This window comes from Harpia harpyja, chromosome 4, assembly GCF_026419915.1.
Source record: "Harpia harpyja isolate bHarHar1 chromosome 4, bHarHar1 primary haplotype, whole genome shotgun sequence".
Taxonomy (NCBI): domain Eukaryota; kingdom Metazoa; phylum Chordata; class Aves; order Accipitriformes; family Accipitridae; genus Harpia; species Harpia harpyja.
This window is the reverse complement of record NC_068943.1, coordinates 47,285,177-47,301,036: the sequence shown is the minus strand read 5'-3', so window position 1 is coordinate 47,301,036 and position 15,860 is coordinate 47,285,177. Positions and strand designations below refer to the sequence as shown.

The window sequence follows — 15,860 nt, the reverse complement described above, 5'->3', positions numbered from 1 at the left end:
CCCAACAGAAGCCAGCCCGCTGCTACAGCACTGGTTAAAAACCGAGTTCACCGCGGGTTTAATCCCCACAGGCTAAAAGCCGTGGGCGCATGACCGAACTCAAGGAAGACCCCAGCCGACACCAGCATTCCTAGGGGAAGCAAAGCCCGCCGTCCTCCAGAAGTCCCCTTTTGAAACCTGTACTTTGCTCAGCTGCAGGGGAGAGAAAGGAGTGGGTAGGCAGGGAGAGAGAAAAAAGATTCTCCCCAGGCATTTCTCATGCTGCCTGGACTTGGGGCACAGCCAGTTGTGCAGAGAGTTAAGGGGGGAGAGGCAGGTGCTCAGTCCTTCCTAACGAAGATCAAGGGAGGTAGAACAGAGGGGCCAGGAGGGCAGCATGCTTGGCTGGCGAGCGTGCTTTCCAAAGACCTGCACATGCCGTTAGCTGCTCTGGAGAGGTCTGAGCAACCCAGATAGCAAAGAGAGTCTGTTTTGGCCGTCACTCGTCACCCACGCCCTTGGGAAAGGGGAGGACCAGACACCAAGCAAAGGTTTCCAGCTTGGGGACACTCCTCCCTTCCTCCCTTCCCGCCCGACCCAAATATCACGACTTTCCAGACACCGACCTGCACTTGTGAGAAGCCTTTGCTTTTTTTTTTTTTTTTTTTTTTTAAAGCCGGCTTTGGACATCGGCTGGGTATTTCACTTTCTGGCAGCGACCCAAAGAACGGGGCAAAGCTACTGTCTTGTGACAGTCAGAGTAACCAGCTGCTCCTAGTTCAGGATTCTCTCCCCAAATCACATCCTACTGCCTACAAGTCGGAATGACGCAACAGCATTGCAAAAGCTGTCTAGAAATTGCGAGTTGTCTGCTGGCTGGGAGGAGTGAGCGCAGTTGTTGAGTATGCAGTGTCGCGGCCCCAGGGTCTCTGTTCAAAAGTTCAACATTTTCATTCATTGCAGTCAAACTACCCTGAGAAGGAAGATGGAGGTCTCATCCTTCCGCTAGCTGTTGCCCTGGTTTTGGCTGGGATAGAGTTAATTTTCTTTCTAGTAGCTGGTATAGTGTTATGTTCTGGATTTAGTATGAGAAGGATGTTGATAACACACTGATGGTTTCAGTTGTTGCTAAGTAGTGTTTATACCAAGTCAAGGATTTTTTCAGCTCCTCATGCCCAGCCAGCAAGAAGGCTGGAGGGGCACAAGAAATTGGGAGGTGACACAGCCAGGACAGCCGACCCAAACTGGCCAAAGGGATATTCCATACCATGTGACGTCCCGTCCCGTATATAAACTGAGGGGGAGTGGGGCTGGGGGGAAGAAATCGCCGATCAGGAACTGACTGGGCATTGGTTGGCAAGTGGTGAGCAATTGCATCGTGCATCGCTTGTTTTGTATATTCCAATTATTTTACTATTATTATTGTCATTTTATTATAGTTATTAGTTTCTTCCTTCCTGTCCTATTAAACTGTTCTTATCTCAACCCATGAGTTTTACTTTTTTGCTTCCCCGATTCTCTCCCCCATCCCACTGGGTAGGGGGGAAGTGAGTGAGCGGCTGCGTGGTGCTTAGCTGCTGGCTGGGGTTAAACCACGACAGCCGTCACGACGACAGGGAAAAAAACCCTGAAAAAGCAGCAGTCCCAGCTCTGCAGCATCCCATTACCAGGAAAAGGCACGGCTCACTGGGCATGGGCAGCTTGAGTCTCTATAGACAACGGCACTTCTACTTTATCCTAAAATAACTGGGAGAACGCAGGATTCTCCCACGGGAGCTGTTTATTCCTAAATAACAGAGAAATGCACCCCGACAGGATGGTGGGACCGTGCTGACAATTTCCATTCAAAGATAGCTCTGCTAATTACAACAAATTTTGCACTAAGAACAAGTCCTAGAAACATCTGCCTAATGTGTTGGAAAAAACCCTCACCCATGTGCGTGTCTCTCCCCTCTTCCTACGCTGCTGACAAGAAATCTGTATTTTGTCAAAGTGATGCCAGCAGCAGCCGGTAAAAGGGTGCCATTGTAACATAGGGTCATGTTAGCAGCTCAATATGTAATTAAATGTTTCAATTCCCTGATTAAGAAAGAAAATAGAGTGTTTGGCTACAGGAAGAGCGGTTTTCCCTCCTCTTCACTGACTTAATGTGAATGCTTACCTACTGCTGCTTGCTTGGGAACGGCAGACTCCCTCTTCCAAAACCCCATGAGTTAACGCAGAGCGGCTTGCAATGGGAAAGGGCTCCAGGACAGATTCTCCACTCTGAAGAAGGAGACTTGAAAGAAACCTCCCAGCATCGAGAGCAAACAAAGACGTTTCCTCAGGGCCTGCCTTCCCAGCCTCTCCCCAGCATGCTTCTCTGCATGCCTGCTCCAAACCTAGCTACGCTACGCTCAGCGTCACCACACTCACCCGTTTCTCTGCTAAAGCATGTGAAATTCGTGTCCCGGTGGCTTCCAAGTGCCCTGCTGCCTTCACAGGAGACCCAAGAGGAGCTTGCGAGCCAGCGCACTGTTCTGCCTGTCTGGGAGCTTCATTGAGCCACAGAAATTTCTGCGTTACTTTGCCAGCATTTTTTTTTTTTCCCTGCTTCCCTTTCTTCATATTGAAGCCAGGAGGAAACTCAAGGCATAACACTGGAGCGAAATAAAAACACGGAGGGAGCTTTTTCATTCTAACGTAGAACAAATGCTTTTATTGCACTTTTAGAAAAATCTGCATAGTCCTAACAAACAGGATCCGCCCCTCCACTTACTCAGAACATTTGGTTTAAAACAACTGCCGCAGCTCAAACGCAAGTACAGGCTGCCCGCAAAAGGAAATCCAAACGGGGCACATTTTTTTACAGAAAGTCAATAAAAAACCAACCCAACCCACCACCAACAAAAAAAGGAGCCGATTCTATAGCCCTTGCAGTTGTCATCAACAATAATCCAGCACTGAAAATCCAGCAGAGGAGAAGGAAGTTCGCCTTCCGATCCGAGAGGGGAATACCCTTCAGGGAGCGTGATCTCCCTTAACCGGCAAGCTATTGCTGTAGCATGAGTGTGTGGGAGACAATCTTTACAGTCCCGTCCTGTCTCTTGTCACTGCCACTGTTTGCTTGTGCCTTTCTCAGAGGCAGACTCCTGCATATTTCCTTTTGCCAGTTAAAATACAAAAGGCAAACGCCTGCTTGACTTGACCAAAATATGCAGCGGCATGCGTGACTGCCCACACGATAGAAAGTGTGAGCCACCGTTCCCTCTCTGCCTCCTAATCACACAACTCGGACTCCTGCTAGCAGGAGCTTGGCAAGAACTGGATGTATAATCTCTGGTCGCTAATCATTCAGGAAGATGTAAATGCGTCTGACAGATCGATGATGGCTCATAGCCCGTCTCACCAGAGGAGCCAGTCTCTTGCTCTGCTGCCGTCACGGGCCCAGGGATCTGTGGCTAGAAAGGTGCCCAAGAGAAGAACCTCCCGAGATGGCCCAGGGAGCCCTCGGCAGACGGCACTTCCAGGGACCTGGTGTGTCAGGCTAGAACAGTGGTTCAGGTCCTTCGCACTACCGCTGAACGTTTTCTCTCAAAAGTGCAATACTGCTTTGTATTCGTTTGTATTTACAAAGGACACAGCTCTGAACGCGAATCACCCCTCCTCTTCCCTCTCCCTTTCCAACATTGCCCGGCAGGAGGACCCCGGCAGGCAGGCGGTCTGCAGTGCGTGTACCGTGCCATGGCGGGGAGTCCGCAGTCTATTTCACAGTCACGGTCGAGGCCCCGTGAATGGACTCCATCACGGCTGCAAACCGACTGCAGAGGTCGTAGGGGGAGTTGGGCCGGATCTTCGGGGGCTCTTTCAGAACAATGACCTCGGTGGAGCAGTCGAGGAGCCGGGGCAGTAATTCGCCCAGCTTCATCTGCAGTTTTGCTGTCAAGAGGGAGAGGATGAAACAGTCAGTGGCACAGCAACAGCGAAAGACCAGATGGCAGAGGGCCCCAGGGCCGCGAGCTAAAAAGCTATGACGCCTTTTAGAGAATAGTCTTCCAGCGCTGAAAACCGCCCATCTCCTGCAGGCGGGGATGAGCAGCGTCTGCTGACGCAGAAAAGGCGTCGCACCAGCTGCCTGGGTCTCATTTGGTCCTCAGGTCTTACCCGCCTACCCAGGGCTCCATAAAGAGGGCAGCTCCACTGCCACCTGGCTGCCCCGGGGACAGCCCCACGGCCCACCAGGGTATTGCGCTTTCCCCGCAAAGGTGTTGTACTGGCCAGCCAGCCAGAAGTAACTACGTGTTTCAAGGCAACACTCAAGTACTGACTCTGCATCTGAAGGAAACGAAGCGCACTTGACAGCCTGTAACATCTCAGGCCTTGGCAGGTCAGCCGATACTGTGCAGGCATCATCCAGTCCTGGTAAAGGACTGTCCCACAGGAGCAGGCCACGCAAACGCTGCCAGACAGCACATAGAGGATGCAGCAGGCAGAAAGGGGTGACATTTGAGCTAGCTCACATGATGCGGGAGGCGCAAGCAGCCTACTTCTGCTTCTTTAAAACCTTCTGTGTAAGTAAATGCCATCATGGCAAGCCCAAGAATGGGAAACTTGCGTATTAGCATAGATGTATCCTATTTTTTTACAACAGTAGTTTGAGAAGAAACCTCTGTGGTTTTGCATTATTTTCCTTCAGCAAGTTTACCCTCTGCTAATGACAAAAACCCCTGCAACGACTCCCCCAACCTTCACACACAGATGAAGGAGTGTTGTAACCAATTTCTCTTAAGAAAAATGACCTGAGGGTACTCACAGGAGCCCGACTCCGGACCACAGAACGCAATACAGAACAAGAACGGCTACCCAGGACCAAAATTCAGCTCTGAAACAACAACTCCCTCTTCAGAACGCAGAGATCCCGAGTCTGCTCCCCCATCCAGTCTTCTGCAACTCTGGCCATGTTTCTGGCCACTGATAAAACCTGTTCCTCCCTCCTGAAGAGGAGCCTGCCTATGCCTCTAAGCCTGCCAGCAGTCACCTGCCATCTAGGGGGTACCCCCCATTCAGTAAGACAACAGAAAACCAAAGCACATCTAGATACCGCTAAGCCATTCTTTTGAAAGTAGCTTTTCACATTTCAGGGAAGATGAATCCTTCTCCGGCAGCTTTAGTGCACAAGAAGATTAAATTCTTCTATAATACAATTCAATGGATGCTTCAAATCCCTTTCTCCTCTAACAATCAGAAATACCAAAACGTGCTACAGTGCAAATGCCAGGAATTTAAGGTAGTGTTTTAAACGGTCCTTTAATCCCTCTCTAGTTCATATCTAGACACTGCCCTGCCCATAAACAGCATGAAAAAGGTAAGGCCAGCAGCCGTCCCCTACCATCCATGTCTTCTCGTCCCAAATAGGAGCACCAGCGGTTTCTCATGACCTCGATGGCATCCAGGTCCTCTTTGGAGATCTCAAAGTTGTTCATGAGGTGCATGCAGGGGATGATCAGCTCGTTCAGGATGCTAATGCCCTCTGCAACACGAGCTTCTTCACGGCTGACGAACAGAGATGCTGCCACCTCGTTCAGCTTCTAGGGGAGAAGGGAGAACCAGGGGACAGACTTTTAAAATGCAAGCACAGACCTCAGATTCTCAGCATGCTGTCTGGAAAGGCACACAGCTTGGGCTCCTTCACCGACGGCCACACAGAGACACAGACTTAACAGAACCAAGCGCCGGGTTCTGGTGGAATAACCACCTTTGATCACAGGAATCACACCACAGAAAACAAACAGATATATATATTTGTATACGTATGTGTAATTTATTGTAGGAGAGTACATATAGCTTATTTATAATTCTGGTTTTAAGATGCCAAGGTCCAGATCTGCCTCTACCCAGATTCCCTGGGAGCCGTAGGGCACATTCTTTCACTGAATTATTATTTCCTGGATTTCCACACTACTGCTGTCACTCAGTAAGGGGCAGAAGCCATGGCAATAGGCACGAGAGAGACAGTGACACTGGTCTTGGCAACCACGGAGCGTTAACTAAAAACAAACATCATTTTTATGCTGTTTTTTCGCCCCCCTATGGAAAAGGACATTATCTTTTACTCAGAGAGAGGAAGCCATTAATATTAGAAATAAATATTGGGGTGGGGGGAGGAAGTGAACAGACAGAAAACAACGCAACCACCAAGTTAACAACACAAGCGCCAAGTTAAAACCCAAGAGTGTGATCAGCAGCATCTGAGCCTGCCCTGAAAATGCAGCACATTAATTAAGCATGCTCCTACAAGGGGATGTGGTACGGCCTGATTCCGTGGGCAATGCACACCGAGCAGCCAGTAAGCGAACTGCACCACAGGAGCCGATGTCACCCAGTCTGCTCCCTCCCCTCCTCTCCAAGGATGAGTGTAGAGCTTCTCAGTACAAACCAGGAGACACTTCCTTCTGTACAAGGCAATCAGCGATTCATTCACTCCTCTGTTGGTTCCTTTCATCAGCAGCTTGGTGTTGCTTTGGTAGGCATAGACCAGGTAGGTGAGCGACTCCTGGTACCTAGGAGAAGAGCGTCAGCTCGCCAGCCCACAGGCACTGCCAAGGTCACAACTGCAGCGCAGTTAGGCTTGTCAGCTCAGGAAATATTTTTCACTTGGCCTGAACAGTAACTAGCATCAGGCCCAACGGCAAAAACTTTATTTCCTTGCCAAAGCATAAATGAACAGACGCCCTACATCAAGTAATTCATGTTCCTTTTTGCCCAGTATGCCAAACGAGCATCTTTGGAAGAGCCCTTTAAAGCCACGTTTGTCTACAACTTAGCCTGAGCGTGAATGCCAGTGTCAACGTTTTCTGTATGGTTCCAGGATCTTTGCACTTTGAGAGAATGCTCAAGGAAGCACAGAAGGTAATGTTTTCAGTTCCTTTACACATTTCTAGCTTCTAAACCCCGTGATGAGAAAACAGAACAGCTGACAGGGATTAGGTCAATTCAGGGAAGCTCTAACAGGCTCTCGCCCAGCCTCTGGTCAATTTGCCCACCTGCATTTGGTGGCTCATCCCTGCTAATCACCTCAAAATTCAATTCTGTTTCCATCCACGAATCATTTCTGAAAGCCAGTTTATTTTCCGGATTGGAAAAATCACTTTTCAGATTACAAACCCTTCCTAAAATGGCATTGTCCTTCTCCACACTGCACTACTGATGTAAAATTCGGGTTCTAAGACAGCAAGGAGGAAAAAAAAAGGCCCTTTTAAACTTCTTAAGAGTCTAGAGCACTCCAAAGCATGTGTTTACACAAAGTATAATGTCCAATTCAAGACGGTTTAATTTTGGTACAGGAGGCCAATAGAAAAAACCAAAAAAGTGATGGCAATCATTCCCATTAACCCATCTCTGGAAATGAGAATATAAAGCTCTACTTCACAGAGGTGAAAATTCAGGGAAGCTCTAAGAAACTGTCAGACAGCTAGCTGGTACCCCAGCATAATATACAGGTCAGAAAGAAGTTGTTCTGTCAAAGTGGCGTTTACTTTTAGGCTATCGCTCATCTTGTCCAAACACACAATTAAAAGTAACTTACTTTCTATTCTGGTACAGCTCCAACCCTGTCAGCAGGTAAACCGACACCTTGCGAAAAAGACTGTAGTCTTCGTGCCATCTCTGTTGAGGAGCAGTAAGAAAGCAGAGCGTCAGCTTCACCCGCCACACGCACACGCGTGTTTTACATTCCTTCGTACCTCAAAAGCGCATCAGATTTTACCCTTTGAAGAGTTTAAACATCTCTCATAAGCGACACGTAAATCAATTTAGTCAACTGCACAGACACTCCTCAGGAGACTCCCAGCGTATGCATTCTCCCTTTCAGCATCCTTCTGCAGACACACACTTCAGACAGCAAGGACGCTGCTGACAGGTGGGTCAGTGACCGCTGCGTTTGCTGGCGCGGCTCTGCGCCGTGCTCCCCGTTTCCCACGGGCGGCTTCGGACAGCACCAGTTCTGACGGCGTGAAGGATCAAAGGCAGCGCTCCAGTCCCTCACCTTGTACTCCTCCATATCGACATCGTCAGGACCAATTTCTCTCAGCTTTGCTCGTGCTACCTTCATAATGCTAATTGACCTGCTCCGTGTAAGCAGAGATGAAAAAAATCAGAACGATGGTCCCAGCTGCTTCCAGATGAGAAAAGCCTCATCTCTGAATCCACGGCACAAACCTTTCATCATAGCTGAGGTTTTTGTCTGCAAACTGCTCAAGAAGGGTCCGTTCCACCACCTGCTGGGGAGCATTGTTTTGCAGGAAGTAAATGAGCACGTGTTGCAACCGGGCGTCGTTCTGAGGGGTCGGGGTCTCTTTGGCAAGCAGGTAGAGCCGGGAGTACTCCTCATGGAACGCCTGCCAATGAAACACACATACTAACACACCCACTTGTCTGTCCATGGCAATTCCACAGCAGCTGATACGAAGTTTAAACCTGCCCTGTAACAAAGGGATTCCCATGGGTGATACCTAGCCTCCACTGCTTGGTTATATTCTAGTGGTGAACAGAAGCCTACAAACACTGGGAACTATAAACAAAAGGCATCCACACCAAGGCAAACTCCAAGCATCAAGCATGCGATTTTCAAAAGCATCGAGGTGTCTGAATGCCTTTCAGAGCAGGAGGCACATAGCTGCCTTAGACGGTTTTGGTAATCCTCTTGCAAGTGCCGAGGTTGTAAAAATCGATTGCACAACGCCTGTATCTGTAGTAAGGTGCAAGAGTATCTTGTGATTTATATTCCTGTAGATTAATAGCACAGGTGATCTCTCCCATGCAGCATTTTTAGTTAAATCTACCAGCCTGTAAAATCTAACATCAGCTTCAATATTCAGTGCTTATTCTTTCAAATCCCTCTGTTCAACGCACACATTTCTCGAGGACACATTTTACAAGAGAGGTCACAGCAAGCATGCATGTTCAGGCCCCCCCAAAAAAAAAAAAAAAAAAATTCATGAGTGCTGGTTTATTTTCTGACGATCACACTGAGGACCCAGACAACAGATTCCAAAAGGCACGCAACGGAAGTCTACTTTTTACTGTATGGATTGAAAGAACTGCCAATACTAAAAGAATCAGCAGAAAACATAGTGAAAAGTAAAAAAAAAGAAACCAACCAAAAAAAAAGGCTGTTGTTTCTCCTGGGAGGAGGGAGTTCTTTCTTACAAACTCTAAAAACTGTTTAGAACCCACCGATATGTTGTCACAATAAGAGAGCAGAAGCAGAAATGCAGGACAGAAAGGCCATTAACTAGAAGAAAAACTGCACAAATTGTTCCCTTCACATTCTTGATACGTCAATATAGCATAGCTTCTTCATTCTGTGAAAACAGATATCCATACTATTGGATTTAGCAAACAAATGAGATACCTTAACAAGCCCTGCTTCAGACCCATCTCGATCAAAGGTCTGACGGGCTTTTGCAATAGCCAGGATGACACCTTGCATGGCTGGACTCAGCATCACCTACCACGAAAGCAGGGAAACAAACACAAACAAGAACAAGGAAAATGGTAACAGACAGGGGAAGAAGAGAAGGCATGGTGAAGAGTGAGAAAAACTGTCAAAAGGTAAGGTGTAAAGGAGATCGTATGAATATAAGTGGAATAAGCCAGAGCTGTGGTTTACTTGTATACTACTTACTCCATCTATCACGTGCATTTTACATGCAGGGATCTTTTTTAAGCAGTTCAAGGTCTAAAGGCTGGTCACGCCGAGCCTTGAATTTGTAAATTCAACAAGCGAGAACGTGAAGCATGCCAGCCATATCACCTCTGCGTCCCATTCAATCTTCTTAAGCAATATAAATAAGAGAGCAGTGCCTATGGCGGAGCAGTTCATTGTGCCAACTTCATACAAACATATATTAGACATATTCAAGGGGTAACGGTCTCAGTATTTGTGTGAAATCCAATTGCACTTGTGAAACAGACTGAGCTTCCAAAACGCTGCTTGAGTATGTACAAGTGCAGTTAAATAGTCAGATTCAAAGAATTGGTAGCTAGGCTACGGTAAGTTATGCTATTAGCAGTTAAGGTCTTTGAGAGGGGACTAAACTGTAACTGAAGACAGTAAAGAGGCCTGTAAAGAAATTAATACAGTTAAGATCAATTTTAATATAGTTCTGCCAGAAAGAAGACTAAAAGGAACACCGTGCAGATCTAGCGACTGAGTGCTTTTACAGAGCTGTGTTTCTGATGGCATTTAGAAATGAAATTACTAAACAATTTGGTCTGGCCACCTTCATTTCCACAGTGGGAAAATGCACTCTGTAAACAGCACTGTTTCCAGGACTGACTACTATCATACCCAATCTTAGGAAAGCTCAAAGCCAACTAACTACAAAGTTACAGGTTAATGACCAGCAGTAATTAATCCCCTGCACTGGGATCTGTACCTCCTCATTATATCCGTCTGCATCAGATCTAACGGGAATCTTCCCCACACTGGGGATTTCCACTTCAGAGACCTGTGAGCTACTTTGGGCAGCAGACTCTGTTTCCTTAGCGTCCTGTGGTTGTTCTGCCTGAACTGTAAGGGCTGTCTCTCCCGGCTGGGCCTTCATTGGCTCTACCTCCTTGGGCTGTGGCCAAGAAGAAAAAGAAAAAGAGTAAGAAAAACCAAAGCAAAATACAGGAAAGCAAAGGGGACCGAGTTAAACGTGGCACAGCTACAGAATTACACAGAAATGGAAAAAGCAAAGGTCCATCAAGAAGAATAATACAAAGACAAGAACAGGTTGCTTCCTGGGCCAGGGCTTGGCTCCTACCTCGCAGAGAGCTGCCTCAACGCCATTCTTTTCATAGGCATCGGCGGTGTTTGCAATGGCCTTGGCAGTCTGCTCCTTGGCAATCATGGCGTGTTCAGAGGACAGAGAGCGCATGCTCTGCTCACAGACTGAAGACTGATCTGTCAGGACAGAGGTGTGGTATTAGTTAGCACGAACTGCAAGACTTCTTCTGCTTTCTTGTTCTAAAATGTTTTGTAGCTTGTCTGTGCAGGATTAAACAGCTGCGGCGTTCATCCCAGAGATCAAGGCATCTCACCGTGAGCTCGTGCATACCCTTTTTCAGTGGGTAAGGCACACACCATCAAGTATTGCCAAGTAACCCCTTCCCACTCCAAAGAAAAGCACTTGAACAGTTTCTACTCGGTATTTATGACAAAAACCAAAAACCAACCAAACAAAAAAAAGCCTGGAAGTGAAATGAGATTATCCCATTATGATTAAATTAATGGAAAACAGCATTTCTGGTGACAAGCCTGGAAGGATGCACGTGCAAAAATAGTAGAATAGCCTTTCGTACTGCCAGGACAGAGCCTCCACCAGCTGCCTTTGCTACTTCATCAACAGTTTCTCCTAGATATCTAGAAATTTATGCAAGGCTCCAACATAGTGGTATTTTTTGACCAGCTGGCTGTTATCGGTTTCAACATGGTTTGCAAATTCAGACGTGGTGTTACCTGGTCCTGATTCAGAAGAGAGGTCCTGCGATTCAGAAGCAGGTGAAGGCTCCATCTGAGGAATCTTGCAGGACTGCTCCTCCTCCCACTCCTCTGCCTCCTGCTCAAGTCGCCAGTTGTCCTCCTGGATGTAGTGTCTCAGCTCTGGGGGCAAGGCCTCGACTTCCTTCTGAAACTGTCCAGCCTCAGAGCAGTCATCCTCGTCTGGAAGAAACACAGGACTGGCATTTAACAAAACACATCGTAGCAGGACACCACCATTAAAGACTAAACAAATATGTGACATTATGAAATGCCACAATCCATTTGGCTGAGGGGTAAATGGGAAAAAATCCCAACTGTCTACTAGCTTTGTAATTTAAGATGATTCATAAGCAAAAGTGCAAAAATAAAGACAAGTCTACAGAGTTATCTGAAACAAAATCCAGTGTTGTTCTACCACTGGATGGCATTTATCGCAGAGCAGTTCCAGAAACAGCGCCTGCTGATGCAGTAGGTCAGAAAAGCATCCTTATTCAAGGGCTACCATTGTACAGAGAACGGTATTTAAACTGCCAATAGATGGAAAATTCACAATTCAGCTGGAGACATACCTGTAACACTACATAGCATATAAAGGTAGAGAACCACATGGATTCCATAGCAGGAGTGTCATGCTGGTATTTTTCAGCACTTTTTAGACCTACTTCAGTATTCAGGTATAAAATAGCACAAACCCCGAGTTGTATCAGCTTTAGACAAGTCCTAAAATTTATCAAAAGCAAATGGCAATTCTCTACACCAGGTATTTCTTATGCACCCATTGTAAAAGCAAAGCACCTTTAAAAAACAACAAAAATTTGCATTAAATAGGAGGAAAAAAAAAAAAATCATGGGTTCACTTCAGAAACAGAACTGTCATAGGAAGACAAAGAACAACCTCCAGATCCTCATCAGCCATATTTAGCAATGAACAGAATGACAGTTCTCCATTGTTTCTATTTATTACATCAAAATGAACCACGCGTGAAATTATTAGGTTCTTCTACAGCTGTTTGCCATGTATAGTGCCACGTGCACAACAATTTCTCCACATAACTATTTATATATTGGCACTGCAAACATACTTGCAAGTCTAAGCCACTGTTACCAATAACTCGTGGACTAGGAAAGGCTGCATAAAAAAAAAAAAAAAAAAAAAAGAGCCCTGTTTAGGTTCAGTATAACAATATCACTAAAAAACAAGGCAACAAGTCAGAAAGCATGATAAAAGTAGGAGAAATAAAGTAGGAGGCGTTTCACATGCCCTTATAAAAGAACCACTGTCACATAAACTATATAAAGAGTTAAAGTGAAAAAAACCAGCACTGGGTGCATGTTGAAAATGGCACACGGGGAGCTTGAATATTTATACACATTAATAATACATAAAGTACTGTACCTAATCTCACCAGTATGGTTCGTTCTTCCGTTTTCAACCTTATCAGGGATTTAGAAATGAATTGAGTATGGAACAAATTATTTCTCTTCTATCTGGGATGAAGTTTTTTGTGCTGTCAAATGACAACTGTGCCAAAGAGAAGCTGAGGAACGTAACGATCATGCAGGCTAGAGAGACATGACAATATACAAATGTCTAATTAAGCAGCAGTTTTGGCTCCAGTACCTGCAACGAAGCGGGACACCTTATCACTTATGTACATCAGGCAGTAGGCACTGGCATTCTTCGAGCCTCCGAATGAATCTCTCTCCAATTCTTCCCATGATGATTCTGTCACTGAGATGTCGTTGTATTTGAGCCAGCTTTTTCGAGGCTGGTCGTATATGAATGCCCAGTAATGACCAGCATTTGCTTGCCCTTCGTGTACCAAGACGGCATGCAAACGATAGGGAACCTGCAAGGTCACATGGACACAGTGTTCAGACGTACTTTTAGTAAATGATTTTGTCTGACCTCTGTATGAAAATTGCAAGTAAGTTCATAGCTGTAGCCTGGCATGAGACTCTTGATTCATATGGTAAATTTCCTACTAAGCGAGAACTGACTTTTAAGGGAAAAAAGCAACAAGATTCTCATAAAGAATCCTTCCTCTGCTTCATCACTGGGATTTTTTAAGTACAATAAAGTGGACGGTTTAATCTGACAGCTACTAATAAAAAGCAGTATCAGCAATATCAGTTTAATATTTACCCAACAGAGGGAGCTGCATTTCTTACCTGCTGGAGGAGAGGGTCACAGTACATTTGTTCAATGGACAGGTCGATTCTGGCAATAGACTCCTTCAGATCTGCCAAGAACATCATGAATGAGAGAAATACATACAAATTAATGACTGCTTGTCAGCCCCTTTCACTTCAAAAAGTTTAAAGCCATGTAGTAACTATCCAATACACTTAATACCAGGGCTGAAACATGTGCAAGATTATTTGTAGTTCAGGATGTATCCAACTGAAGGAACAGAGGGGAAATCAGGCTGGCATTCAACAGAAAAATCACAACGAATATATTTGGGGCCAACCTTGCACGTCTTGTTCAATCTCGTTTCTCCATCGCTGCAGACACGTCCGAACAAGGTTCAGCTCTTCCTCGGACACCACATGAGGAGCTGGACGTTCAGACGTTTCTGCTGGTGAACCAGAAGGCTGGAGCAGTGCACTCGGTTTTTGCTGCGGCGAAGAATTTGCCAGAAAGCAAGCTCCATCTTCAGTCCTAGCATCTTTCCTTTCTAGTATGCTGTGAAGCAAAATCCGCGAGTAGCGGACAGGTTTTTCAATCCTTCTCTTGTTTTTTTTCTCATTTTGGAAAAGAATATGAAATAAACCAAACTGCTCCAGAGCCAGAACAGGATTTCCCTTCCGGGACAGTACAAATGTAAAGAGAACAAGTACATCGAAACGTACTTGTGCCTTAACAGACCAAATTATAATGTAGGACAAATAAAAGCGAAAATTCTTACAGAACTCTGTAAGCACAGATCCACGGTGAGCAACTCTAAAAATTCCTTCTCTTACTACTAAGAAACTCATGTGTTTACTCAGCTTAATTTAGAGAGTGTAAGTCAACCATGCTGGCCAGGTTTGTAATAATCCCATATTGCAGTAATTTACTGGTTGATGAAGCAAAAAGACCAGTAGCCTAACCAAAAAGAGCACGTCATTTAAGTCAGAACTGCTGCTTAGACAAGGAATATGGTGATGCTTTTGGAAAATGAAAAAGAACAGATTAGATGCAGTGTTATATTTACACAAACAGAACTAAATTACGAGCAAAGTAGTGACTGACTGCTTGCACAGGCATTCATACATTACAGCATCACGCTCACAGGTGCCCAGATAAAAATCCACTTTTAGAATGCAAACCAGCAGCATTTAGCTGAAAGGCAAAGTGTTCTCCTATGAACTATTTTTATTTCCATTTACCAACCCATTTGGCTGTGAAAGCATGTCCAAAACACGAGGCTCGGCCTGGGACTGCAGGAGGGTAGTCTGAGAGCCCTGAGCAGAAGAAACAACTACAGCTGGCTTTGTAGCGATGAATTCGAGAACATACTGGAGCATGTCGGGCAGTGGAAAGCGGGCTGGGCCGGAGCCGTATTTCATGTAGCTACAGAAAAATGCAAGATGCTGCATGAATGTGCAAGGAATGTGACTGTTTGGTTAAACCTGAGGGGAAGAGCAACAGGGAAGAAAACTCTGGGGTCGGGAGGGAGACAGTGAAGGAAGGAGGGAAAAAATCCAGGTGATGCAAAGGGATGCAAGTCACCACCTCCCTCCCACCTGCAGGGTGCAGCAGCCAAAACACTGGTGTGCTATCAGAACTGTTTTAGTCAGAAAAACAAAGTGGCTGCTGTGGAGACCATTAACCCCATCCCAACCAGACCCCGTAGGATGCTACAAGTAAACTGTTCGCACAATGCCCACCAGAACCCCACCGAGCACAGACACCACCAGGGCTACTGCGACACGGCACACCTCTTTGCCTGTCACTTGTTCACAGAACTGTCATTTGAAAAAATACAAACTGCAAGCAAGTTTAATGCCGATTAAAAGGACCTGTACACAAAGCACCTGTAACATGAAATCTTCTGGTTGTCCGCAAACCACACCTTTCCTATCGATCTCCTTCCTTCCCCAATAAATAATGCCAAATTCTAAGCTGGAGGGGACCTCTAATATAAAAAACCAACATAGATTCTTTTTAACGTATTACTGGGCTTCCTCACTGAAACTTGGCAATGCAGCTGTCAGTGACAATTGTACTATTTAAAGAATTTATCATTGTAACAGCATCAGTGATATTCAGAAACCATCAAAGCCACGAGTTTGTTTTTAAAAACACACTCTCTCACTCCACACTTCTCGGCACAAACCCGGTTCTGTTTCTGCTTCCCCTACAAGTTTCTCTTCTACTGGAAAG

At 45.8% G+C, this 15,860-nt stretch overlaps 1 protein-coding gene across 4 annotated transcripts in view; it reads right to left on the bottom strand.

The window, feature by feature from the left end:
• Positions 1-2,647: 2,647 nt before the first annotated feature.
• The window catches only part of USP28 (ubiquitin specific peptidase 28), a 29,387-nt gene continuing 16,174 nt past the window's right edge, over positions 2,648-15,860 (bottom strand). For 2 of the 4 annotated variants that reach the window (XM_052783774.1, XM_052783777.1), the window contains 14 exons: positions 14,868-15,047; positions 13,963-14,177; positions 13,661-13,731; positions 13,110-13,338; positions 11,465-11,668; positions 10,770-10,909; positions 10,398-10,583; positions 9,371-9,466; positions 8,176-8,354; positions 8,003-8,081; positions 7,544-7,623; positions 6,395-6,518; positions 5,348-5,546; positions 2,648-3,897 (listed from right to left, as the gene is read on the bottom strand). In XM_052783774.1, coding sequence (XP_052639734.1) covers positions 3,722-3,897; positions 5,348-5,546; positions 6,395-6,518; positions 7,544-7,623; positions 8,003-8,081; positions 8,176-8,354; positions 9,371-9,466; positions 10,398-10,583; positions 10,770-10,909; positions 11,465-11,668; positions 13,110-13,338; positions 13,661-13,731; positions 13,963-14,177; positions 14,868-15,047 — 2,158 coding nt within the window. In that variant the 3' untranslated portion in view covers positions 2,648-3,721. The remainder of the gene's footprint in view (positions 3,898-5,347; positions 5,547-6,394; positions 6,519-7,543; positions 7,624-8,002; positions 8,082-8,175; positions 8,355-9,370; positions 9,467-10,397; positions 10,584-10,769; positions 10,910-11,464; positions 11,669-13,109; positions 13,339-13,660; positions 13,732-13,962; positions 14,178-14,867; positions 15,048-15,860) is intronic. The other 2 variants (XM_052783775.1, XM_052783776.1) reach the window with 2 other exon arrangements.